Genomic DNA, 27,135 nt, shown 5'->3' with positions numbered 1-27,135 from the left:
GGTGGGATTCCCTTGAGTACCATTTGTTGGGGGTCAAGGGAAAGGGAGGGTTTTGCCTTCTCTTTCTGCTCAAGATCGCCATGGACAATTGGTGGGCCTCTGTGGGACACAAAATGCTGGACTCGATGGGGTTTGGCCTGATTTAGCAGGGCTCTTCTTAGGTTCTCATGTTCCTCCTCTTCTTCCTCTTCTTCTTCATCTTCCTCCTTCCTCCTCCTCTTATTTTATTCACAAAAAAAATAGTAATACACAGCAAACGAGATTTATATGCTGTATTTCGTATCTTATTATTTTGTTCTATTGTTATTTAATTTTATTTTTGTAAGCTGGCCAGAGTGCTTCGGGAGGGGGCGGCATGCAAATCTAATTAATTAATAAACACAAATCTGGTACATTAACAAAAACCAGTAATACACACAGCAAATGAGATTTATATGCTGCATTTTCTATCACAATATCACAAGTCAGAACACTTCCCAAGTGTCTAGGACTGTGTGTTTAATAATAATAATAATAATAATAATAATAATAATAATAATAATAATAATAATAAAAAGTAATATAATAATAAAATAATAATAATAATGATAATAATAATAATAATAATAATAATATAATGTAATATAATAATAAAATAATAATAATAATGATAATAATAAAATAATAATAATAATGATAATAATAAAATAATGGTGGTGATGATGATGATGATGATAATAATAATAATAATAATAATAATAATAATAATAGAGTTGCAGGCACATCTACCAACCCACTCACCCACCCCCTAAAAAAAAATCCATCCAGGGGTTCAAGTTTCTGGCAATAAATAATTCAGCAATAAATATGAAGTCCTGCAAAAGCAGAAGGCAGCCACTTGGAACTGGAGTAGGGTGGGGTGGGTTGCACTGGTGGTCCAGGGGGAGCTCAAGGCTGCGTTTCTCGTCTCCTTGACAAGCTCCCGCCCTGTGAAAGGGTCCGGGGTGACCCTCCGGTCCCTTGATTCTTCTGGGAGACAGCTACCTGGGATGGAGGCCTCTTCTTCCCCTGGGAAGGCTTAGCTTTGCTGCGGAAAACCTTATTGGGGTCCAGCTTGTTGACGAAGGAAGCATCAGCCGATTCCCAGAGCTGCTCCGTGTTGACCGTGATGGGTTTGTACATGTTGAACCATTGCTGGAAGAGGAGAGGGAAGAGACAGTCAGGCCAGGGGTCTGGGGCAGGGGTAGGCAAAGTTGGCTCTTCTATGACTTGTGGACTTCAACTCCCAGAATTCCTGAGCCAGTCATGCTAGCTCAGGAATTCTGGGAGTTGAAGTCCACATGTCATAGAAGAGCCAACTTTGCCTACCACTGGTCTGGGGGAATGAGGAAGTGGGGGGGGGGGGAGGGAAAGGGACCCCAGGGGAATCCCAGCTACTCAGTCTCAGTCTTAGGGCTCTCTGGTGTTGGGTATTTGTCCTACAGATGTTTCATGACCCAGTGAGTGGTCCACGACCAGCTCAGTTAGTCACAGATTCTGAGGAGGATTAACCGGGCCCGTCTTGGTACCCGAGGCCAGTGTTCTTGACAGCCGAGTCAGAGAGTGAGAGTGAATGGGAACCTGAGGAACCTCCAGAGACTGTAGAAACCCCAATGATGGTAATGCCTGAGTCAGAAGAGGAGGGGGACATTGGGGACCAGGAACTCCTATTAGATGCCAAAGCCAGAAGGTCCCGAAGCAGACAGGAATATCTTTATGGGAAAAGGTCTAGAAGGTGAATATCTCTATGGAAGAAAGTCTAGACATTGATTATCTCTAGGAAACCGTCAACCACACCCAGACAGTATATGTGAGGAATTATGGTAAAAAGGGTGTGGAGAATCAACATTTGTAATGGTGGAGGTCTTAGATCAGAGGTTCCAGAAATGCTTCGCTGGCAAACTGCTGTTATTCCTTTAAGTTCATCATAAAGATGCAGCTTCTCTGAGCAAAACATGAAGATTCGTGAGTCGGTGCTTGAAGGACATTAGGACACTTAGGAATGCTTTAATTGGATTTGGTTTCTGGCTGCTCCTTATCTATTAGACAATTTGATTGGGAATGCTGCCAGCATGGAAAAAAGCCTGACCTTGTTTTGTATGAATCATTTTTTAAATATAGATTTGTTTGGTTTGAATTTATGGGAGTGGAGGCTCCTTTATTCTGATCCGATAAGGCCCAAGCAGAATATCAACTAGGGGACATCATCAGTGCTGGAATGGAATTTTATTTGTGGAGGAGGAAGAGGAGAAGAAGAGACAATTAAAGGAGAGGAAGAGGAAAAGGGAGAGGAAGAAAAGGGGGAGGACGTGGAGGAGGACGACTGTGGGATCCTTGGTGCTCTCTAAACCTGGATGTTTTCTTGCAGATGTTCCACACCCAACTAGGTAATATCATCAGTACTAGAAGGGAGGAGGAGAAGAAAGAGGAGAAGAAAAAGAGAGAGAATTAAAGGAGAGAAAGAGGAGAAGAGAGGGAGAAAGAGAAAAAAGATAGGAGGAAGAGAAGAAGAAGGGAAGAGAAAATTAAAGGAAAGAAAGAGGAAAAGGAAGAGAGGGAGAAAAAAGATAGAAAGAAGAGAAGGAGAAGGAGAAGGAGGAGAGAGAATTAAAGGAAAGAGGAGAAGAGAGGGAGAAAGAGAAAAAAGATAGGAGGAACAGAAGAAGAAGGGGAGAGAAAATTAAAGAAGGAGGAAAAGGAAGAGAGGGAGAAAAAAAGATACCCGGTAGTAAGAAGAGAAGGAGGAGAGAGAATTAAAGGAGAGAAAGAGGAGAAGAGAGGGAGGAAGAGAAAAAAGATAGGAGGAAGAGAAGAAGAAGGGGAGAGAAAAAGGAGAAGGAGGAAAAGGAAGAGAGAGAGAGAAAACAGATAGAAAGAAGAGGAGAAGGAGGAGAGAGAATTAAAGGAGAGAAAGAGAAGAGAGGGAGAAAGAGAAAAAAGATAGGAGGAAGAGAAGAAGAAGGGGAGATAAAATAAAAGGAGAGAAGGAGGAAAAGGAAGAGAGGGAGAAAAAAGATAGAAAGAAGAGAAGGAGAAGAAGGAGAGATAATTAAAGGAGAGAAAGAGAAGAAGAAAGAGAAAAAAGATAGGAAGAGAAGAAGGGGAGAGAAAATTAAAGGAGAGAAGGAGGAAAAGGAAGAGAGGGAGAAAAAAAGATAGAAAGATAGAAAGAAGAGAAGGAGAAGGAGGAGAGATAATTAAAGGAGAGAAAGAGGAGAAGAGGGGGAGAAAGAGCAAAGAGATAGGAGGAAGAGAAGAAGAAGGAGAGAGAAAATTAAAGGAGAGAAGGATGAAATGGAAGAGAGGGGGAAAAGATAGAAAGAAGAGAAGGAGAAGGAGGAGAGAGAATTAAAGGAGAGAAAGAGGAGAAGGAAAATAGAAGAAAGGAGAAAGAGTGGGGTGCTTGGTGCTCTCTGAGCCTGGTTGTTTTTTTGCAGGCATTTCATGACCCAACTAGGTAACAGTGCTAAAAGGGAGAGGAGGAGGAGGAGGAGGACTGTGGGGTCCTTGCTACTCTCTGAGCTTGGGTGAGAACAGACAAACCTTCCCCAGGCAGGAATTAAGGAGAAACTTCCTAACAGAACAATTAACCAGTGGAACGGCTTGCCACCGGAAGTTGTAGATGCTCCATCACTGGAGGTTTTTGAAGAAGAGACCGGACAACCACTTGTCTCAAATGGTACATAGGATCTCCTGCTTGAGCAACGGGCTGGACTATAAGACCTCCAAGGTCCCAACTCTTTTGTCATTCTGCATTCTGCCTCCAAGGGCAGATTGGCAGCCCCACCCAGGCTTCAATAGGAGGGCCTCCTGAACTCGAACACGAACTTTTCGGGTTCGGGAGAACGGCGAGAAGCCCCCCGGCTGTTTTAAAAGGAGACAGCCGGGCGGTGGCGCCCAGCGGAGCGCCATTTTGCGATCTGCGGTGGGTTCGTAAGCCGAAAAAAGTTTGTAACAGGCAAAAAATTTCCGAACCCCGGGTTCGTATCATGAGGGGTTCGTATCACGAGGTACCACTATATTAGATTTGTTACTGTATATTGTTTTTATCATTGCTGTGAGCCGCCCCCGAGTCTGCGGAGAGGGGCGGCATACAAATCTAATAAATAAAATAAATAAAAAAAAATTTTTTAAAAAGAAAAAAAATAATAAAAAAATAGGAGGGCCCATCCTCTCTCATAGAAACAGAAGATGGCAGGAAAATACCTCATGGTCCATCTAGTCTGCCCTTATACTATTTCCTGTATTTTATCTTAGGGTGGATCTATGTTTATCCCAGGCATGTTTAAATTCAGTGACTGTGGATTTACCAACCACGTTGTCTGTTGGAAGTTTGTTCCAAGTATCTACTACTCTTTCAGTGAAATAATATTTTCTCACATTGCTTCTGATCTTTCCTCCAACTAACCTCAGATTGTGCCCCCTTGTTCTTCTGTTCACTTTCCTATTAAAAACACTTCCCTCCTGAACATTATTTAACCCTTTTAACATACCGTATTTTTTGGTGCATAAACCTTGAACATATTTAAGTGTTTCGATCCTGTGCCCCCTTTCCCTTCTGTCCTCCAAACTTTACAGACTGAGTTCATAAGTTTGATGCTTAAGATCTTCCACCATTTTTGTAGCCTGTCTTTGGACCTGTTCCATTTAATCAATATCTTTTTGTAGGTGAGGCTTCCAGAACTGGACCCAGTATTATTCCAAATGGGGTCTCACCAGCGTTCTATACAGCGGGATCACAATCTCCCTCTTCCTGCTTGTGATACCTCCAGCTATGCAGCCAAGCATTTTACTTGCTTTCCCTACCGCCTGACCGCACTCTTCACCCATTCTCTCACCTTGGCTTGGGGGCTCAGACCGTAGCCGGTGAAGACGTATTGCCACTGGGGGAGCCCCAGATGCGTGATCATCAGCCGGTAGTAAGCGGTGAAGGATTTGGTGAGGAAATGCCAATAAAGGGCTCGGTCCAAGAACCAGATTTCCGATTCGGGGCTGACCACTAAGATGGAGACAGAAGAGAAATGCCCAAGAGTTACAAAAACTGGCCTGAAATCCCCCCCCCCCCTTTTCGGCTGCAAAACTTCACCACCCACCATTCAAATAATTCCAGCCTCAGTTTCACTGCCGGCTCACGAATGCAAACCCATCTGACCCATCTCCCCAAATTACGACAAACCTGTCCGGAAATGACCTCAGTGCCAAAGCCCACTGCAACAATATCGCCAAAAAGGCTTTGAGAGTTGTGAACCTACGTAGCTTCTGCTCCGGCATCAAACACTATTAACCAGAACATACAAAACTTTCGCCAGACCAATCCATGAATACAACTCACCTGTTTGGAATCCATACCACATTTCGGACATAAACACTTCAGAAAATGTCCAGAGATACTTTACTAGAAGAGCCCTCCACTCCTCCACTTGCAACAGAATAGCCTTACTATCCTAGCTTAGGACTACGTCGCCTTAAACACGACCTAAGCATAGCCCGTGAAATCATCTGCTGCAACGTCCTTCCTGTCAACAACTACTTCAGCTTCAGCCACAACAACACATGAGCACACAACAGATACAAACTTAATGTAAACTGCTCTAAACTTGACTGCAGGAAATACGACTTTAGTAACTGAGTAGGTGATGCATGGAACTCACTACCAGGCTCTGTAGTATCATCCCCTGTTGTGGTTGGCTCTGGCCCAGCTCCTGCCCCACGGAATGTGGAGGTGGAGGCAGGGGAAACGTCAACATGTCCTAGGCCTGTTTTGTTGCTGGCAGAGTCAGGGAGTGCAGTTTCCTCGGACGAAGAAGAAGGTGGGGGTGACTTGGAAGAGGGGGGCTTGGCACACAGCCCAGGAAGCCAATCTCCATTATCTTCGGTCGATTCGGATGAGGAAGTGTTAGACCCACTCAGGCGCATAATTATGCATAGAAGAGACCAATTGAGGACATATTACAGGAGATAAGAGAGGCCACCTGTGTTTGGGTGGGGCTCCAGTAATTAGAGCTGCTGCTATAAATAGCAGCGTGCTAGTTTGGCCGTTGTGGAAGATTATCTGATCGCAGTTCTTCAGGATCGTGCCTCGCTGTGTCTGAAATTTGTTTGTGGATTTTTCACACCTTTGACACCAAAGCAGAGCAAAGTGTGTGCGTGTTTCACTTCGTGGGAAGAAGGAGGACTGTGATGTTTTTTCACAGCTTCTAGCTAAGTACTTAAGGACTGATTAAGGGGATTGTACAGACTAACAGGTTGTTTTGGGGAAGAGTGCTCTTTGCAATCCAAAAAGGGTGCTTTGTTTCTTTTGAATTTTTGTGATAAAGGACATTGTTTTGAATTTTCAAACGTGTGTGTGCCTGAAATTTGTACCCGTGAATTTTCGGGAGGCTTCTACCAGAGAGCCCAGCAGAACAAACAATCACCAAACCCCCAAAACTTTACCCTTAGACTCTCCACTGGTGACCTCCCCTGATTCCTAAGAGGTCAGTAAGGGGCGAGCATAAGTGCACCTGTGTGCCTTCCGTCCCCTGTCCTAATGTTTCTCTCTTACTAGCATTGTTATGTCTTTGTATACCACCAATACATACTTGACAAAACAAACAAACAAACGAAATAAACTATGGTTCTCACTGCTGTGCCAAGTCAATCACTTGTTTCTGACCCAGCCTGAATCATGATTTGTGGCTTAGGTTACTGTTCTGGTTTCTGGTAGAAATTTAGTAATTACAAATAACTCTTATTAAATGCATAATTTCATGAATAAATCAACTCCGTTTATTTCTCTGTTCTCCTGTACTTGAAACACATTCCATACAGCACTCGGTCTGTTATCTCTCTTAGCCACGTTTCTCACATTCCTTTTCCTGCTTCACTTACACAAGATTTATTTTCCTAACCACATAACTTTGAAAAAACAGCAGCACTGACTGAATACAATACAAAATACTTTGGCTTACTTTAGCGTGGTAAAAACACATCCATTATTCTTTTCGGCAAACTCCACCCTTCTTCTCCACTGACCCCGACGTGCCAAATACATCACTACCATATTTAACCCATTCCTCTCCTTAATATCTTCTTCCAGACCTCTGCTCTCTACGTTTCTGGACCCTTCTGAATTTAGGGTTAACCCAGCGAGCGTCTGATTCTCCCTTGCTAGGTCCTCAACACATAGCTTCATCCTGTGGCTGGCCTCCCACCTGTTCTACTACCTGTAACCCCGGGCCCCCCACTAATTCATAAACACTATCTGAATCCAAGTCCTCAATATCTTCATCATCCTCCAACTGATCAGGAGTATGTACAACAGTTACCAATGGTTGGATTCATCCAACACTGAACCCCAGAAGCTGTAGCCTACGAATCCACGATGATGATCCTCATGTCGTAAATTTAGATTCTGGTTAGCAACAAACTTTACCTGGTTTGGTGTTCTTGTAGACGAGACAAACCTTGCCGTTGCCTGCACAGGAGTCCAATTCGAAGATCAGACATCGGGCGTCCAGGTGAGGCCTCTTCAGTTGTTCCTTGTTACCTGTGGAAGAAACAGCCAAGAAAAAAACAGATCGAGCTTCCCCTGACAGGAATTAATGAGAAACATCCTAACTGCGAGAACAATTCACCAGTGGAACACCTTGCCACTGGAAGTTGCACTTGGGGAAAAGGAACATTGGGGGAAAGGAATCCTCAATCTGAGCATTGCATTGGCAGTTCTGTGTTAGCAAAAACTTCAGAAGAGAAGGATTGAGGGGTAGTGATTTCTGACAGTCTCCAAATGGGTGAGCAGTGTGGTCGGGCAGTAGGTAAAGCAAGCAGGATGCTTGGCTGCATAGCTAGAGGTATAACAAGCAGGAAGAGGAAGATTGTGATCCCCTTATATAGAGCGCTGGTGAGACCACATTTGGAATACTGTGTTCAGTTCTGGAGACCTCACCTACAAAAAGATATTGACAAAATGGAACGGGTCCAAAGACGGGCTACAAGAATGGTGGAAGGTCTTAAGCATAAAACATATCAGGAAAGACTTCATGAACTCCATCTGTATAGTCTGGAGGACAGAAGGAAAAGGGGGGACATGATCGAAACATTTAAATATGTTAAAGGGTTAAATAATGTTCAGGAGGGAAGTGTTTTTAATTGGAAAGTGAACACAAGAACAAGGGGACACAATCGGAGGTTAGTTGGAGGAAAGATCAGAAGCAACGGGAGAAAATATTATTTGACTGAAAGAGTAGTAGATGCTTGGAACAAATTTCCAGCAGACGTGGTTGGTCAATCCATAGGAACTGAACTTAAACATGCCTGGGATAAACATATATCCATCCTAAGATAAAATACAGGAAATAGTATAAGGGCAGACTGGATGGACCAGGAGGGCTTTTTCTGCCGTCAATCTTCAATGTTTCTAGGTTTCACTGAGTATCTTTATATAAAAATAATAAAAGTGGGATAACAATCTAATACAATAATAATACAAAATAACCTCTGTCCTAAACAGCTTTTGATCTTCGTGCCAGCGAAGCAAAGAGGGTGTGGGAGAGGGAGAGGATCTTATGTTTGTGCATCCCCTTCTTTCTCCCTATGTGTTTGTGTTTGTGTGTGTATGTATACCTTCCTCCTCGTCCGAGTCTTCTAGGTCAGCCAGAGTTGGCGCACTGGGCAAAGTGTACGCCGGTGAAACGCTGAGACGGTTCAGCTTGGAGATGCTGTTAATCGTCATGCAGCCCAGGGAAACTGGGTTATCTTAAAAGAGAAAGAGAACCTGGTTTTGTGCAATGCGCAACACCCCAACCTTAAATCCCAACATTGTTACGAGATCCCACACGCCCACTCCATGGTCTCCATTTCCTGCGTCGAATGAGGAGAGCACCTCTTTATGTCCTGGCCACATTTTTACAGAGGCACAATGGAGAGCGTCTTAACAAACCGCATCCCTGTTTGGTTTGATGGCCGCAGTGCCTCAGATAGAAAGTCCCTACAGAGAGTGGTGAGGACAGCAGAGAATATTACAGGAAATTCGCTTCCCATCATTCAGGATGCTGCTTAGACGCGCCATGGGCTTAAGAGTTCGAAGCCTTGTTAGAGACCTCACACAATGTGGGCACATGCATGATTTTGTATTTATTTATTTGTTGGTTTGTTTATTTATTTTGGAGGTGGTAACCCTTTGAGAACTGTATGCAACAAAATTTCATTTTAATGTATGCCGATTCATGTACAGTGATCCCTCGAATTTCGCGGGGGTTGTGTTCCCAGACTGCCCGCAAAAGTCGAAGAGATGCAGAAGTAAAAACACAATTTTTGGCTATGGACAGCCAAAAACTACCCCCGTGCACCCTTTTCCAAGGCCGCGCAAGGAGCCAGGTTTGAAGTTGGGGGCGGGGAGCGACGAAAGTGCAGAGGCCAGCAAAGATTGTTTTGAATGTCGGCCGCCCCCACCCCCCCAGCGCCTCCGGCCCCCTCGCTGCTACCCCCCGCCCGCCCGATCCGCCCGTCTCACTGGCTTTCTTGGGGCACGGGTCTTCCTGCAGCAACGCTGGTGGCTACGGATTTTCGTCCTCCTCATTCGGCCGCTAGCTGCTCTGAGCGCTTTGAGAATGCCCGCCCCGCCCCTCTTGCAGTCCCTTAGCTGAGAGCGCTTTCGTCCCAGCTGTCAGTGAGGGGGCTGCAGGAGAGGCGGGGCAGGCGTTCTCACAGAGAGAGAGCAACAGACAGAGCGAGATAGAAAGGAGAGAGGGAGAGAGAGAGGAAGAAAGAGAGAGAGAAGTGACTCTTGGTGATGACGTATGACGTCATCGGGTGGGAAAAACCGTGGTATAGAAAAAAAACCGCAGAGTATTTTTTAATTAATATTTTTTGAAAAACCGTGGTATAGCTGTTTCGCAAAGTTTGAACCTACGAAAATCAAGGGATCACTGTACATTAAAAGTGAGCATAAAGTTATTCTAAATTCTAAAGTAAGATACCCCGAATCCTACTTTGGTGCTGAATGAATTTCATTTTGTCAAAAGTAAAAAGAGGAGGGAGCATGAAATTTAACCCAAAGAAACAGAACAATGTAATCAGGTCTGACAAAATATGACTCGTTTTATAACTGATACGACCTTAATGGCTAGGCTCCACTATGGCTGTTAAGTCGAGGACTACCTGGAGTCTTTCCCAACCTGGGAGCAGAAACAGACTTCCTGGAATTAGAATGCTAGGACTGAAAAACGGATGGGGACCCTTGGAGGTCTTCTAGTCCAGCCCGCTGGACAATGAGTTATTCTTCCATCCCAAATGATTGGCTGTCTGTTTTTTCCTTGAAAACTTCGAGCGATGGAGGCCATAAATAGATCAATGACCAGGGATCGAGGAGGCCGCCAGAGATCCCTTACCATCAAACTTGACATTCCAGGTCATCCGGAAACCGTCTGTCATGAGGTAGAAGTTCTTCAGATCTTCTGGAAGGACGCAGGTGTTTTTCTGCAAGCGAAGACAAGGAAGGCAAGGGGACAAAAGAAGAAAGCTGTTAGGATTGAGGAGCTGGGACCTACAGTCCGGAAGAAAGAACAATTAATCCATGGAACAGCTTGCCTCCAGAAGTTGTGAATGCTCCAACGCTGGAAGTTGGTTTTTTTTTTTTTATTATTATTATTATTATTATTATCATCATCATCATCATTATTATCATTATCATAATTGTTTTGTTATTGTTGTTGTTATTATTATTATTATTATTATTATTATTATTATTATTATTATTATTATGTCAGTACAACACAGCAAATGATATCACTATGCTGGATTTCGTATTTCATCCCCAGTCGGGCGCTTCCCAAGCACCTAGGACTGCATGATGTAGCGGCGAATTATGTTTGCCGATCCCAGTAAAGTGGCCTTTTGCAATTGACAGATGGAGATTTTGTCAATTCCGATGGTTTTCAAATGTCCACTGAGATCCTTTGGCACTGCGCCCAGTGTGCCAAGTACCACTGGGACCACATTCACGGGCTTATGCCAGTCGTTGCAAAGCCAGTGAAAGTGGTCCCAGTAGTACTTATTATTATTATTACTTATTATTAGTAGTACTTATTAATTATTATTAGTACTTATTATAATATTATTATTATTATACACACAGAAAAATAACAACAAACAAAAGAAAGAGAAAACATTTGTTAACATACTGCTTTGCATTTTTACTTAATGATTAAAAACAACACTTAATGTTTGTCGTAGCGATCAAGTAAGCAATGAGGAAACAATCAATCCAATAAATAAATAAATAAATAAATAAATAAATAAATAAATGAATAAATGAACGAACAAACAAACAAACAAACAAACAAACAAACATTGGAGGGTCTTCCACAAAGAAGAGAATAGATTCAATTTATTCTTTAAAGCCCTGGAAGACAAGAAACAATAGATTGAAGAGCTAACCAAGGAGGAGAAGCATCCTAGAACTTAGGAGAAATTTCCTGACATTGAGAACTATTCGCCGGTGGAACAACTTGTCACCAGAAGTTGTGAGTGTGATCCATCACTAGAGATTTTTTTAAGACGAGCCATTTGTCCAGAAAGATAAAAGGTCCCTTCCAACTCTGTTATTCTGCTTATTTGGTCCTGACATTCTTCAAAGTTTTGTCCTGAAATAGCCAACAATTGTGTTTGTTATGGCTGTATTTTCTCTCTGCGCTGACCCTCTGGCATTCTTAAAGACCGGAGTGACTGCTGACCCCTTTAGCTTAGCGGATGTCCAGTTCTGTATGTGACCAGTTCTCAGCTGTCCAGACAACTGCCTCCTGTCCATTCGTGGCTGGATTCTTCTGGCCACCTAAATGACGTGTCCTTCCAATTCTACCTTTGGAAAACTACGGGGCACAGGGATGGTTGTTGTTATTTATATATTATTTATTATTAATTAATTCAATTTGTATGCCACCCACTCCCGAAGGACTCAGGGAGGCTCAAAGCTCAAGAGGAAAAATATCGCCCTGAGTTACCGTCTTCTGGAGAGAGAGAAAAAAACCGAGAACAGGTAAGAAGCTTGAGCCTTTTACCTGTTTCGGGTTAAATTACAAGAGTTAATTAAATGCAGAATGGGCATTGGGGTAATATTGCTCGGAAGGAATGGAAATGTTTAAAAATATCTCGATTGCTAGGGAAGATTTTACGCGAAGGAGCATTGCAAGAAGGGAACAGGCTGTGCCGTTTCAAAATCAAAGTCAAATTCAAAGCAAATTCCAACCCACCTTCCAAAGAAAGAAAGAAAGAAAGAAAGAAAGAAAGAAAGAAAGAAAGAAAGGAAGAAAGAAAGAATGAAAGAAAGAAATAGAACCAGTTTGGTCTTGTGGTTAAAGCGCGAGGTTAGAAAGTGGGAGAGCGCGAGGTCAAGTCCTGTTTGAAAGACTAGGTGACTTTGAGCCACGATACTCTGAATTGTAGTCCTACCTTAGGCACGAAAGCTAATTGGGTGAGTTTTGGCCAATCACCAGGAGACTGGGAGTTCTAGTCCCGCCTTAGGAATGAAAGCTGACTGGGTGAGTTTGGGCCAATCACAAGGAGACTGGGAGTTCTAGTGTCGCCTTAGGCATTAAAGCTAATTGGGTGAGTTTTGGTCAACCACCAGGAGACTGGGAGTTCTAGTCCCGCCTTTGACATAAAAGCTCGCTGGTGGACTTTGGGCCAATCAACAAGGGACAGAGAGTTCTAGTCCTGCCTTCGACATGAAAGCTGCCTATAAGACTTTGGAGCCAATCACTAGGAGAGGGTGAGTTTTAGTCCCGCCTCAGGTCTTAAAGGCAGGTGGGTGACCTTGAGCGAAAACTGGGTGTTCTAGTCCCGCCCTAGGCATGAAAGCTGACTGAAGTCAGCTGAAGTCGCATTTTCTACAGTCACGTTTGGGGTGGCTTACTTTGAGTCGGTATCTGTTGTGTGCTCGTGTATTGTTGTGGTTGAAGCTGAAGTAGTCGTTGACAGGAAGGATATTGTAGCAGATGGTTTTTATGAGTTATGCTTAGGTCGTGTTTGAGGCGACGTAGTTCTAAGCTTTCTAAGCTTAGGATTTCAAGTCTGTTTGCATAAAATATTCTGTTGTGGGTAGAGGAGCGGAGGGCTCTTCTCATAAAGTATCTCTGGTTGATTTCTAATGTATTTCTATCCGAAATGCGGTGTGGGCTCCAGACAGAGGAGCTGCATTCAAGGATTGGTCTGGTGAAAGTTTTGTATGCTTTGGTTAGTACTGTGATTTTGTTGTTTTGAATGTGTTCATACACAGTTGGGCATTTTTAAAATGAGTAATTTAATCTTGCACCAGGAGCCCCATCCATTATCTTTTAAATTTCTACTAAAGATTTTTATTTATTTGTTTATTTATTTATTTCTCTTTCTCTCTCTCTCTCCCCTCTCTCTCCCTCCCTCCCTCCTTCCTCCCTTCCTTCTAATTTGTATGCTGATCAACTGGTGGCATGTTTGTTTTATTTGTTCTTTACCTGCCCTGGGTCCCATTGGGATTGGGTGTCATAGAAGTGAAATTAATTAAATTAAGGTAATTTTAATTAACTCCCTAGGGACCCTTCCCGTGTTGAATTAAGCACAGGCAGCTGAGAAACTAAGGGAAACTCTGACCTCTAGTGGCAAAAAGGGGGAAGGAAAAATGTGATGCTTTCTATTCTAGAGCAGCGTTTCCCAACCGGTGTGCCGCGAGACACGGCCAGGTGTGCCGCGAAGCCTAGGGAAGCTCCAGCTGGGCGGGGCGCTGCCGGTGCCGGACCGCCGGTGCCTCGGACCTGGAGCTCCCACTCGCAGCTGTCCCCCAGCTACTGCCCGATGCAGCTGTTTCCGGCGCTTTCCTGCTGGGCCCCAAAGAAGGAAGGCGGGAAAAAGGAGAGCTTCATTATTCGCGCCTTCTTTTTCCCACCTTCCTTCTTTGGGGCCCAGCAGGAAAGCGCTGGAAACAGCGGCATCTGGCAGTAGCCGGGGGACAGCTGCGAGCACCGTTCCCCGTAAGCTGCCCCCTCTCCTCCTCCTCCTCCGCCGCCGCCTCCTGTCTTGGGGCACGATCTGCCCCCTCTCCTCCGCCGCCGCTTCCTGCCTTGGGACGAGCAATCCGGGAGTCCGGGACTGTGTGGCTTTGCGCCATGAAGAGAAAACGGCTGACTTTTCCCTGCTGCCCGGGCCGTTTTCTCTTCATGGCGCAAAGCCACACAGTCCCGGACTCCCGGATCGCTCGCTTCTCCGGTCAGCAAAGCCATCTTCCCAGGAAAGTGCTGCGCATTGAAAAAGTGCGATACTTTTCCGGCAGCCGGCTTGCTGGCTGGAGAAGCGAGCGATCCGGGAGTCCGGGACTGTGGCTTTGCGCCATGAAGAGAAAACGGCAGCAGGGAAAAGTCAGCCGGGCTAACGGGAGGCGGCGCGTGGCTGGGCGCTGGGGACGTCTGGGAGGGCGAGGGCGCTGATAGCTGCTGCCTCTTAGCTGCAGAGCCGGCGGGCGGAGGTGAAGACAACAGCCGCCGGCTCTCTCCCTCCACTCTCTCCGGCTCTCTCCCTTTCTTTTTCTCTCTGTTGCCGGCGTGGTGAACGAGAGAGAAAGAGAGAGAGAGAAAAAGGAGGGGAGAGAGAATGAGAGAGAAAGAAAGCAAGAGAGAGAGAGAAAGAGGGGGGAAGGAGGGAGAGGGAAAGACATAGAGGGAGGGAAGGAGGGAGAGAGAAAAAGAGAGCAAAAAAGAGAGGAAGAAAGAAAGAGGGATGGAGAGAAAGAAGGGAAGGAAGGGAGAGAAAGAGGGAGGGAGAAATAGAGTGAAATGGAGGAAGAGATATTTTTTTTGTCCAAACTTTTCTTTAGCCCCCCCACCCACCCCAGTGTTCCCCAGAATTTTGAAAATATTAATAATGTGCCGCGGCTCAAAAAAGGTTGGGAAACACTGTTCTAGAGGAGCCTGACTTGGAGTGTGATTAATTTATCTATATTCTGCCTTTATTATTTTTAAATATTAAATTCAAGGCGGTGAAGATATCCAACATACTTTCCTCTTCCCTATTTTCTCCATAACAACAACCCTGCGAGGTAGGCTGAACTATCGAGGGACTCGCTGAAGATTACCCAGCTGGCTTTCGTGCCCAAGGTGGGACTAGAACTCCCTGTCTCCTGGTGATTGGCCCAAAGTCACCCAACTGTCTTTCATGACTAAGGCAGGACTAGAATTCATTGTCTCCCAGTGACTGGCTCAAAGTCAACCAGCTGATTTCATGCCTAACGTAGAACTATAACTTCCTGTCTCCTGGTGAATTGCCCAACCAGCCTTTCACACCTAAGGCGGAACTAGAACTCACAGTCTCCTGGTGATTGGCTGAAATTCACCCAACTGCCTTTCATGCCTAAGGCGGAACTAGAATTCCCTGTCTCCTGTTGATTTGCCCATAGTCACCCAGTGGGCTTTCACACCTAGGGTGGAACTAGAACTCACTCTGTCCTGCTTTTGACCTGGTGCTTTAACCACTAGTTGTGCAAGGGAGCAGACTAAATGCGGAGGGAGTCCGTAGTACCTGTTCCCAGGAGACGATTGCGTGGCGTTCGGCCGGTTCTTTTTCTATAAACATCACTTCGGTCACTCCCGGAGAGGTTTCTACAACAACAGACAACACACAAAAACTCCAGACACTCAGTTGCTGAAGAACAATGGGAAACAAGAAAGAAGAAGGGGGGGGGGGGGAGAGAATACCCTGGGAAAATTTTCACATGTTATTTATTTATATGGACTTGTATTTATATTTATATATTTATATGGAAGATAAAAAACAAAAAATTAAATAAAAATTAAATATATATATATTTTAAAGTTGTACAAAGAATCCAGATATTTCCATTAGAATATCCCAGCTGGACTCTTCAGATCAGGAATCCAAAATTAGACTATTTTTCTTTCCCCTTTCGCGGTAGGGAAAGCTGAAAAAAATGGGAAAATACCAAATTCCAGCATCGCGAGGATCAGTTGGGGCCAAAAGTTGGGAGAGTCTGAAACTTCCCCCCCAGAAAGCGAGTCCTTTCTTGTTCACCGCCCGCGGAACTCCCGGCCACTTGATACTGCCAGCAACGGCAAGGCTGTCTCCATAGCAACGCGGAGGGGGCAGGACCGTTTCCCTGGCAACGCGAAGGTGTGGGGGCAGGACCCGGCTGCCACTCACCCAGGAGGCGGATGACCCCGAGGGTGAGCTTCTCCAGGTAGGGCTTCATGCCTGGCAGACCCCGATCCTCCATCTCCCCAGCCGCAAAGCCCCCCGGCGGAGGCCTTTTGTCCCCTCTCGCAACCTATACCCCTCCACCCCCCAGAGCCGCTTCACATCCGACCCGTTCGTTGATTCGCAACGCCTGACGGGAGCGGTAGTCCCACTCGGGCCCTTTCTGGTCGAGAGATGGCATAAGTAGAAAAACTACATCTCCCACAAAGCCCCGCGGTGGATTTTTTTTTGGGGGGGGGTGCCTTCCGCGGGAGATCAACCATTGGCTCTTGGCGAGACTCCGCGTAGCCGGGGCCGTATCTGGGCAAAGCTTGAGACGGATGCCCAATGAGGAGCGAGAATGGGCGTGTGGGGCGGGGTGGGGCGGAGGGACGCTGGGAGTGGCGGTTGTTTCAAGATGGCGGATGTGGCCGCGGGGCTGAAGCCGGAAGGAGCCGCTTACTGGAGCCGGGACCGTATCCTTTATTCGGGGCGGCTAGTGGGGCGCGGGGGCGGGGAGGGCGGCGGTTGACAGACGGGAGTTTTGGCGGGCTTTTCCTGAGGCGAGCAGCGGTGGCGCGGGAAACCAAGACTGGGTAGCCTCTGACCATGTACAGAGTGCTGCCTCGGTTCCTCCCCCCCACACCTCCGCCCTTCAGTAGCAGTTTTCTAGCCTGTAAATTGTTTTTTTTGAGGGGGGATATTTTTTTTTATTTTTCTCCACCTTAAAATAAAACATTTTATAAATACAAGAACTATAGCGATGCTTATCATAAAACATATATCAAAAAATCATTCATTTTCTTCCTTTTTAAAAATCTGACATGGTGAAATATCAAACCTCAACAAAGTTTTTCTTCATCTAAAAGTCAGGCTTTACCTAAATCTAAACATTAATAAAACCTCCTACACCCAAATCTTCATACAAACTTTCATATCTTCCTCTAACTAATATTGATATCTAAGCTTAGTGTTACATCATTATTTAATGCTACCACCATTTCTTTTCTTCCTCAACTTAGATTGTACTGTATGTATGGTTTTTTTAAAGGATTTTATTGTTTTACTATATTATTGATTTTATTGTGATTCTATTTTACTATTTCTCTATTTTACTATTGTTGTGTTTAGTTTTATTGGATTTATATGCTGCCCCTCTCCAAGGACTTGGCTATTTATCTTACTTGTTAGCCATTCTGAGTCCTGGAATTGAGGGAATTATTTGTTTAGCAGAGTGATGGCATTTGGGAAAAAACTGTTCTTGTGTCTAGTTGTAATGCTCTGTAGCGACATTTTGAGGGTAGGAGTTGAAACAGTTTGTGTCCAGGATACGAGGGGTCAGTCAATATTTTCACAGCCCTCTTTTTGACTCGTGCAGTGTACAGGTCCTCAATGTAAGGCAGATTGGCAGCAATTCAATTTCAATTCAATTTATTAGATTTGTATGCCGCCCCTCTCCGAAGACTCAGCAATTGTTTTTTCTATAGTTCTGATTTTCTTCTGAAGTCTTGTTGGTCTTGTTGGGTTGCAGAACCATACCAGACAGTTATATAGGTGCAGATGACAAATATTATTCTTAAAAACCGGTGTTGGAGTTTTCATAGTACAGTATTCATAGCAAGCCTTTGTTCATTGTGAGCCTTAGCTTTCCTCACTTCATCTTTACAGGCTTGGGCTATTTGCTGGTATTCTGCCTTAGTTATTTCCCCTTCTTTCCACTTTTTATACTTGCCCCTTTTGTCTTTCAGTTTGTCAGAGAGTTCTGTATGCAGATATGCTTGTTTCTTTTATGGCCTATTATTTTTCTTGTATTGTGCTAGCCTGGGTTTTTATAATCTCACTTTTCAAAATTTCCCAAGCTTCTTGAGTTGTTTTATTTACTTATTTATTTATTTATTGGATTTGTATGCCGCCCCTCTCCGTAGACTCGGGGCGGCTAACAACAATGATAAAAACAGCATGTGACAATCCAATAATAAAAGAACTAAAAACCCTTATTATAAAACCAAAAATACACACAAACATACCATGCATAACTTGTAATGGCCTAGGGGGAAGGAATATCTCAACTCCCCCATGCCTAACAGTATAAATGAGACTTGAGTAGTTTACGAAAGACAGGGAGGGTGGGGGCAATTCTAATCTCCGGGGGGGAGTTGGTTCCAGAGGGTTGGGGCCGCACAGAGAAGGCTCTTCCCTTGGGGCCCGCCAAACAACATTATTTAGTCGACGGGACCCGGAGAAGGCCAACTCTGTGGGACCTTATCGGTCGCTGGGATTCGTGCGGTAGCAGGCGGTTCCAGAGGTAATCTGGTCCAATGCCCTTTTTTCCCCTTGACGATTCTCATCCATGGAATTATTCCTTTGAACTTCGTTAAAAATAGATCTAAAGTTTATTTAATGAACCAAACTTATATAGTAAGCTGAAGAGCAAGCTTAGCTGCTCAAGTTAAACATAGTCCACTCTCACGCAATGGGTGAACACATAAATATATATTAGGTATATACTTTATGTATACTTAATATGTATTTTATGTACATATACTTCACATACATTAAATAAATATACATAAAATACATGTGAAGTATACATTCTATTAAAAAGTCTACTTAAAAATATGTACATAAAGTAATATGTGATGGTTGTCTATAAATACAGGTAGTCCTTAACTACAATTGTGCCCATCTTTTGTGTTATTAAGTGAGGAGTTTGTTAAGTGAGCTTTGCTCCCATTTGATGACCTTCCTTGCTTCGGTTGCTAAGTGAATCACAAGTTGGTAAATTAGTAACCCAGTTGTTCGGATGCTAACTCATTACAGGCAGTCCTTGATTTGCAACTGCAATTGAACCGAACATTTCTGTTGCTAAGCAGGACAGTTAAGTGAGTTTTGCCCCCATGTTATGACCTGGTTATTAAGTGAATCACTGGAGTTGATAAGTTAGTAACCCAGTTGCTAAGTGAATTTAGCTTCCCTATCGACTTTGCTTGCACGAAGAAGGTTGCAAATTTTATCTTGCAACCAACATAAATACCAGTCAGTGGCAAAGCATCTGAATGTAAAATCGCATGATCCTGGGGATGTTGCAACAGTCCAAAGTATTAAACATGGTCATAAGTCACTTTTTTTGTGTGTGTGTGTCGAATGGTTACTAAGCGAACTACAGTGATCCCTAGTTTTTTGCGGGGGATGCGTTCCAAGACCACCCATGAAAAACAAATTTCCGTGAAGTAGAGGAAATATATTTTTTTATGTATTTAACGAGTGTTTGGACTTTCAAAACCCACCCTTTGCATTAAGCAATCATTCTATAATGTTTCTCAGCTGGAACTACATGTGATATCCTACCAGTTTCTTTAATAGAGTACAGTAGTACTGTAGAAGAATTTTATGAATTTTTAATGGATTTAAAATTTTCAATGGATTTAATGGATTTAAGCCCCCTTTGAAAACCCTTGAAATAGCGAATCCGTGAAAGATGAACTGCGAAGTAGCGAGGGATTACTGTATTATAAATCACAGACTACCTGAATCTGATTAAATAATAATAATTTTTTTTGCTCACTATTATTCAAGCTTTTTGTGCAATTTGACTAATGCTGATAGCCCTGAAAGGAAATAGTGTGAAGAAATTAAATGTTAAAAAGTCTTCCTATGACTTGGTTGGTAGCCAGTATGGATGGTTTTTTCCCCCAAATTCCTGAAGCTTGGTGTGTGGGTATGTAATTTCTTGTTATTTTGGAGCCTGTGAATTTGGTAATGTAAACCCCAAAGTGAGTTAAATATAGCTTAAAACAAATAAAAGACTTTGGAAGACACACGAGAGAAAATTCCCACCTGCTTTTGAGTGATTTGTGTGACAATTGCTCATTTTTTTCTTAGTACAGTAGTCCTTACAACCACAATTGCAATGAAAATTTCTGTTGCTAGTGAAACATGTGCTAAGTGAGCTGTTAAGCTAATTTAAAACGGTTAAGAGAATCTTGGCATCCCCTTTGAATTTGCTTGTTGGAAGGTTGCAAAAAGTGGATCACATGAGACTGGGACGCCGCAACCAGTGAGGTCCCACAGAGTTAGCCTCCTCAGGGTTCCATGACCAAATAATGTCAGCTGGTGGACCTAGGGGAAGAGCCTTCTCTGTGGGAGCCCCGGCCCTCTGGAATCAGCTCCCCCAGAGATTCGCACTGCCCCCACCCTCCTTGCCTTCTGAAAGAGTTTAAAAAGTCATCTCTGCCGCCAGGCTTGGGGCTTGTAGATCTTCCGCCTGATCAATGAATGTTTTAAGTATGAGTGTTGAATGATTGGTTTGATAGGTTTTACTTTCTTTTAATTGAATTTAACGTTTGTTTTAAATGTAGTATTAATTGGATTTATGTTATTGTTCTGTTTTTGTATATGCTGTGAGCCACCCCGAGTCCTCGGAGTGGGGCGGCATACAAATCCAATAAAATAAATAAATAAATATGACCCAGTTGCCAAGGGTCGTAAGTGTGAAAACTGGTTGTGAGTCATGCTTTTTCAATGCCCTTGCAATTTCAATTGAATTGTTGAAAACCGTGGACTAAAGTCACCACTAGAATTCCAGAAAGTTGGTGGAAAAACCCTAGTTGAAGACAGTGGCAAACCCCGTGTGTGTTTGTTTGTGTGTGTGTGTGTTTGCCACAATAGCGGCTCAACTGAACCTTTTAAGTGATTAAAAGTTGGGGTTAAGTTGAAGAAAAGGCCAATCTTGTGCAGATTTTTTAGTGCTGGATTAAAGTGGGCGCGTGAAACACAGTTTAAGTGTCCTCTTTCTTAAGTCACCTGTGTTGCCATGGTCACACCAAGCCCAGTGCACAGTGTAGTGTTTGCCTTCACATATTGTTTTGATGTTTACCCAGAAAGGAGAAGTGGACGAGAAATGGGGAACTTTTTGATTGAACATGCTTTTGAAACCAGGTTCTTGGAACTTCAGTCTGAAACCTCTCCCTGGGTTTGCTGCAGAAGGTTTTGAGCAGGACTCCTTCCGTCCGGGTTCACGAATGGAGGCTGAGTCAGCTAGCCATGCAAGGAAACTGGGTTTGTTCCTGGAAGTTCATATTGTCAGAACAGTGAACAGTGAGATGGGACTGAACCTGTTTTCTCTGCAAATGCCGTCTCAAATAGTTGGGATAGAAACATAGAAGATTGATGGCAGAAAAAGACCTCATGGTCCATCTAGTCTGCCCTTATACTATTTTCTGTATTTTATCTTAGGATGGATCTATGTTTATCCCAGGCATGTTTCAATTCAGTTACTGTGTGTGGATTTATCTACCACGTCTGCTGGAAGTTTGTTCCAAGGATCTACTACTCTTTCAGTAAAATAATATTTTCTCATGTTGCTTTTGATCTTTCCCCCATCTAACTTCAGATTGTTCCCCCTTGTTGTTGTGTTCACTTTCCTATTAAAAACACTTCCCTCCTGGACCTTATTTAACCCTTGAACGTATTTAAATGTTTCGATCATGTCCCCCCTTTTCCTTCTGTCCTCCAGACTATACAGACTGAGTTCATGAGTTTTATGCTTAAGACCTTCCACCATTCTTGTAGCCCGTCTTTGGACCCGTTGAATTTTGTCAATATCTTTTTGTAGGTGAGGTCTCCAGAACTGAACACGGGATAATTTATATCAGTGGTTCTCAACCTTTCTAATGCCGCAACACCTTAATAGAGTTCCTCATGTTGTGGTGACCCCAACCATAAGTCTAGCACCAATTCTCCCAACAGAGCTTGAAGCTGATTGGCAGGAAGGTCAGAGGGACAGCCCCATGTAAATGCGTGATTTGTCGGAGTGTAAAAATATATTCCAAGGCGCCAGAATAGAAGCTTTAGTTCCTAACACTAGGGGAAATTTGTCTTTTCCCTGTGAAATGGTTGTTCGATCCCCAAAGGGTCCCGACCCCCACTGATTTATACGGATGTATTTGTAGCATGTGAATAGAATAGAATAGGAATGGAACGGAATAGAATAGTTATAAATAAAAATAATTTATTTATATTCCAACGTCATTATTTTTTTACAAATAACTCCAGGACTCCAGCATACCTAATACTGCTCCTTCCTTCTATTTTCCCCACAACAACCACCCTATGAGGTGGGTTGGGCTGAGAGAGAAGCCCAAGATCACCCAGTTGGCTTTCTTGGCTAAAGCTGGACTAGAACTCACCATCTCCTGGTGAATGGCCCCAAATCACCCAGTTGGCTTTAAATATCCAAGGCCGGGCTAATACTCACTGTCTCCTGGTGGTTTATTCTTTAATTGTCTGATTGGGACGTTGTTTACTTGTTGATTGTTACTCATTTTGTTTTGTTTGTTTTGTCAAGTATGTATTGGTGGTATACAGAGATATAATAATAGTTATATACATGATACTAGTAAGAGAGAAACATTAGGACAGGGGATGGAAGGCACACTGGTGCACTTATGCACGCCCCTTACTGACCACTTAGGAATCGGGAGAGGTCAACAGTGGATAGTCTAAGGGTAAAGTTTTGGGGGTTAGGTGATGATACTATAGGGTTAGGTAGTGAGTTCCACGCATCAACTACTCGGTTACTAAAGTTGTATTTCCTGCAGTTGAGTTTGGAGCAGTTTACCTTAAGTTTGTATCTGTTGTGTGCTCGTGTGTTGTTGTGGTATTAATCTAGATTAATACTAGATTAAACAATGAAGAGTATTTATTTATAAACAATGAAGTGTATTTATTCCACTTGTTAGCCATTCTGAGTCTGCTTCGGATTGAACGGGATATAAATTAAATAAACAAACAAACAAATAAATAAGAAGTAAACAACTCCCCAATTCTAGATTCATCTGTTTAGCTGGGTGTTGATTGATGGCAAAGAGGTGTTTGTACTAATTTTGCTACCTTTTAAGAAACTTCTTGATTGCCTTTTTAAAATGTTACGCGGGCGTTTATCTCTATGTGCCTGTTGATGGCTGATTTGTCTCCGCAAGAACAGTCAGTGACACTGCGGTGATGGTGGTGATTCTTTCTGCCTTCTAGTACTGATGATGTTACCTAGTTCGGTAATGAAATGTCTGCAAGAAAACAGCCAAACTCAGAAGCAGCAAGGTCCCCTCATTTCAACCCTGAACTGTAGATATTCTTTTCTGTGTTGTTCCTCTGAAATAGAGAATCTAGTGTAAGAAATCAGCTTTTCTGCGGTCCTCCCCAGATCTACTAATAACAATCAAATCCCAGAGGTAGAAATGATTGGCCCCTCACTATTCATAGAGTTTCAGAAACCTTCAATTCTTTGGAAAGCCTCACAAAGTTCCTTTTATAATCAGAGCTCAGAAACAAAATGGCCCATCTAGTTGCCTCAGCCTGTAATAACAGAGAACGGTTTAATTCAGGTTTGGCTATTTTAAAGAGTCAACAGAAAGAAATGTCTGCTTCAGTCTGTTTAGGATTTGCTGATCTTTGGATGGAAGAAAACTTTCTTTTTTTAATAGATTTTTAAAATTTTTCCCCATAATTTCCATGTACACATCTGCATATATCATAAGACATATCAAAATATGCATAATTATATATTTTTAGCTGATCTAGCATGAATCAATACCCTATTTTTGCACCTATTTGTACTATTTATCAGTATGTTTTTACTCATTTCTTTACACTCCCCTCCCTCCGTCTCCATCGCCTCCTCCTACCTTCTTAATCCTTCTCTCCTTCTTCCTACTTTCCTCCACTCCTCTTTCCCCTTCCCTTTCTACTTCCTCTTTCTCCCTCTTAACTTTTCCCTGAGTGATTCTTATCCTATTTCATATTTAACAGACTAATAACATATTCCCATGCATCTTTAAACTAATCAGTTTCTCTTCTAAAATCATTATTTTTATTTTATTTTATTGATTGATTGATTGATTGATTGGATTTATATGCCGCCCCTCTCCGAAGACATGTAACTCTTTGTTCTGGGTATATGCTATTAATTAGATTTATTGGATTTATATGCCGCCCCTCTCCGCAGACTCGGGGCGGCTCACAACAATAGTAAAAAACAGTACATAGTGACAAATCCAACGCCCACCAATCCAATTACAATTTTAAGTTAAGAAATTCATAAAACAATCCCAATATATATAAAAAAAACAAGCACACAATCAATCAAACGGCAAAACAACATGGGCAAGGGGGAGATGTTTTAGTTCCCCCATGCCTGACGGCAGAGGTGGGTTTTAAGGAGTTTACGAAAGGCAAGGAGGGTGTGGGTGATCCTAATCTCTAGGGGGAGCTGGTTCCAGAGGGTCAGGGCCGCCACAGAGAAGGCTCTTCCCTTGGGTCCCGCCAGGCGACATTGTTTAGTTGATGGGACCCGGCGAAGGCCGACTCTGTGGGACCTAACCGGTCGCTGGGATTCGTGCGGCAGAAGGCGGTCCCGAAGATATTCTGGTCCGGTGCCATGAAGGGCTTTATAGGTCATAACCATTAATATAATGCTGCTTCCTTAAAATCTAATTTTGCCACCTGGGCCTACCATCTTTTATTCTCCATTTTCTTCCCTTTTAATCTTTCTAACTTAACTTGTACACATATTCATTTTCTATCCAATCATAAAATAAGTAAACCTAAATGCTAAGTATCTGATTAATCCTTATTCTGATAATCTAAGAGCCGGGTTGGCGCAGTCGTTAGGGTGCAGCACTACAAGCTCCTTCATCTAACTGCTAGCTGTAGTTCAGCAGTTCAAATCTCACCATCCGCTCAAAGTGACTCAGCCTTCCATCCTTGTGAGGTGGGTCAAATGAGGACCCAGCTTGTTGGGGGCAAGAGGCTGATTCTGGAAACAGCTTAGAGAGGGTCGTAAAAGCACTATGAAGCGGTATATAAGTCTAAAAAGAAAAGGAAAAATCAGCCATACGTTATAGTATCTTCTGACCTGCATTTTAAAACGTCCGATTCTAAAACTTTGGAAAAGAACAAGTCCGTTTCTTGCTTTGCTTTCCTTGAACGATATCGCAGTTTCAGACGAAGACCGGCAACCTGTGTATGTCCCAGGTAAGTTGCATGAATGTTTGGATAGTGATTGATTGGGCATCTGCTCTGAATCTAATTTTTAATACTACTTAATAAGGCCTTGATAAGGCCACAGTTGGAATACGGCCTCCAGTTTTGGTCACCACGATGCAAAAAAGGATGTTGAGACTCTAGAAAAAGTGCAGAGAAGAGCAACATAGAGGATGAGGGGACTGGAGGCTAAAACATATGAAGAACGGTTGCAGGAACTGGGCATGGCTAGTTTAATGACAAGAAGGACCAGGGGAGACATGATAGCAGCTTTCCAGTATCTCAGGGATTGACATAAAGAAGAGGAAGCCAAGCTATTCTTCAAAGTCCCTGAGGGTAGAACAAGAAGCAAAGGGTGGAAACTAAACAAGAAGAGAAGCAACTTAGAACTAAGGAGAAATTTCCTGACAGTCAGAATGGTTGATCGGTGGAACAGCTTGCCTCCAGAAGTTGTGAATGCTCCAACACTGGAAGTTTTTAAGAAGATGTTGGATCACCATCTGTCTAAAGTAGTGTAGGGTTTCCTGCCTAAGCAGGGGGTTAGACTAGAAGACCTCCGAAGTCCCTTCCAACTCTGTTGTTGTTATTATTATTATAAATACATCAGAATTTGTGCCAGAAGGAAATATAAAAACAATCAATAACCATTTTTTAAAAACCTTCAATTATTCATGGTCCCAGGCCCACTGGAAAAACCAGTTGTTAATGGCTTTCTGGAAGGCTGACAGGGCAGGGATAGTGCGAAACTCCGTGGGTAGTTGGTTCCAAAAGGTCGGAGCTGCCACAGAAAAGGCCCTTCCCCGCGCCAACAGACATTGTTTGGCAGATGGGACCTGGAGAAGACCAACTCTGTGGGCCCTTATTGGCCGTAGGGAAGTATGAGCTAATAGATGGTCCATTAGGTAGTCTTCTCCTGAGCCATGTAGGGCTTTAAAGGTCATAACCAACACCTTGAATTGCAACTGGAGACCAACTGGTAGCCAATGCAGCTCGCAGAGAGTTAGGGTTATCCAGGCATATCTTGGCTTGCGCAGCTGCATTTTGCATCAGCTGTAATCTCCGAACGCTCTTCAAGGGTAGCCCCCTGTAGTAGTCCAGGAGTGAGTTGATGAGGGCATGAGTGACTGTGTGAAGAACCTCCTGGTCTAAGTAGGGCTGCAACTGGTGCAGCAGGAGGACCTTTGCAAAAGTCCCGCTAGCCACGGCTAAGAGATGTTTATTTATTTATTTATTAAATTTGTATGCCGCCCCTCTCCGCAGACTCGGGGCGGCTCACAACAGCAACAGAAAACAATATATAATACAAATTCAATAATTAGAAAGCTAAAAACCCATAATTTAAAAAAAAAACCATGCACACAACATACCATACATAAACAGTATAGGCCTGGGGAAGATATTTCAGTTCCCCCATGCCTGACGGCAGAGGTGGGTTTTGAGAAGTTTGCGGAAGGCAAGGAGGGTGGCAGCAGTTCTAATCTCAGGGGGGAGCTGGTTCCAGAGGGTCAGGACCACCACAGAGAAGGCTCTTCCCCTGGGACCCGCCAAACGACTTTGTTTAGTCGAGGGCACCCGGAGAAGGCCAACTCTGTGGGACCTAATCGATCGCTGGGATTCGTGCGGCAGAAGGCGGTCCTGGAGATATTCTGGTCCGATGCCATGAAGGGCTTTATAGGTCATAACCAACACTTTGAATTGTGACCGGAAACTGATCGGCAACCAGTGCAGACTGTGGAGTGTTGGTGTGACATGGGCATACCTGGGGAGGCCCATGACTGCTCTCGCAGCTGCATTCTGCACGATCTGAAGTTTCCGAACACTTTTCAAAGGTCGCCCCATGTAGAGAGTGTTGCAGTAGTCGAATCTCTAACCTTGCTCTAACCT

The 27,135-nt window shown here is 43.6% G+C and overlaps 2 protein-coding genes across 3 annotated transcripts in view; one reads left to right on the top strand and one right to left on the bottom strand.

Moving 5' to 3' along the window:
* Positions 1–258: 258 nt before the first annotated feature.
* Positions 259–16,347, bottom strand: TPGS2 (tubulin polyglutamylase complex subunit 2). 2 transcript variants are annotated; one of them, XM_070743647.1, is made up of 7 exons: positions 16,180–16,347; positions 15,541–15,620; positions 10,389–10,476; positions 8,623–8,754; positions 7,433–7,546; positions 4,857–5,017; positions 259–1,173 (listed from the first exon to the last, which is right to left on the bottom strand). In XM_070743647.1, exons 1-7 carry the CDS (start codon positions 16,250–16,252, stop codon positions 928–930), a joined length of 894 nt encoding a protein of 297 aa, XP_070599748.1. In that variant the 5' UTR covers positions 16,253–16,347; the 3' UTR covers positions 259–927. The 2 variants fall into 2 exon arrangements, with proteins under 2 accessions (XP_070599748.1, XP_070599749.1); XM_070743648.1 differs by lacking the exon at positions 16,180–16,347 and adding an exon at positions 15,962–16,081.
* Positions 16,348–16,603: 256 nt separating this feature from the next.
* KIAA1328 (KIAA1328 ortholog) overlaps positions 16,604–27,135 on the top strand; it is a 176,254-nt gene continuing 165,722 nt past the window's right edge. Inside the window, 2 exon segments of the mRNA XM_070743646.1 lie at positions 16,604–16,688; positions 25,207–25,242. Of these exon segments, the coding sequence (XP_070599747.1) occupies positions 16,631–16,688; positions 25,207–25,242 (94 nt within the window). The 5' untranslated portion in view covers positions 16,604–16,630.

This window comes from Erythrolamprus reginae, chromosome 2 (genome assembly GCF_031021105.1).
Source record: "Erythrolamprus reginae isolate rEryReg1 chromosome 2, rEryReg1.hap1, whole genome shotgun sequence".
Classification (NCBI taxonomy): Eukaryota; Metazoa; Chordata; class Lepidosauria; order Squamata; family Dipsadidae; genus Erythrolamprus; species Erythrolamprus reginae.
The sequence above is the reverse complement of the archived record's forward strand: the minus strand, read 5'-3'. Positions and strand labels throughout refer to the sequence as shown.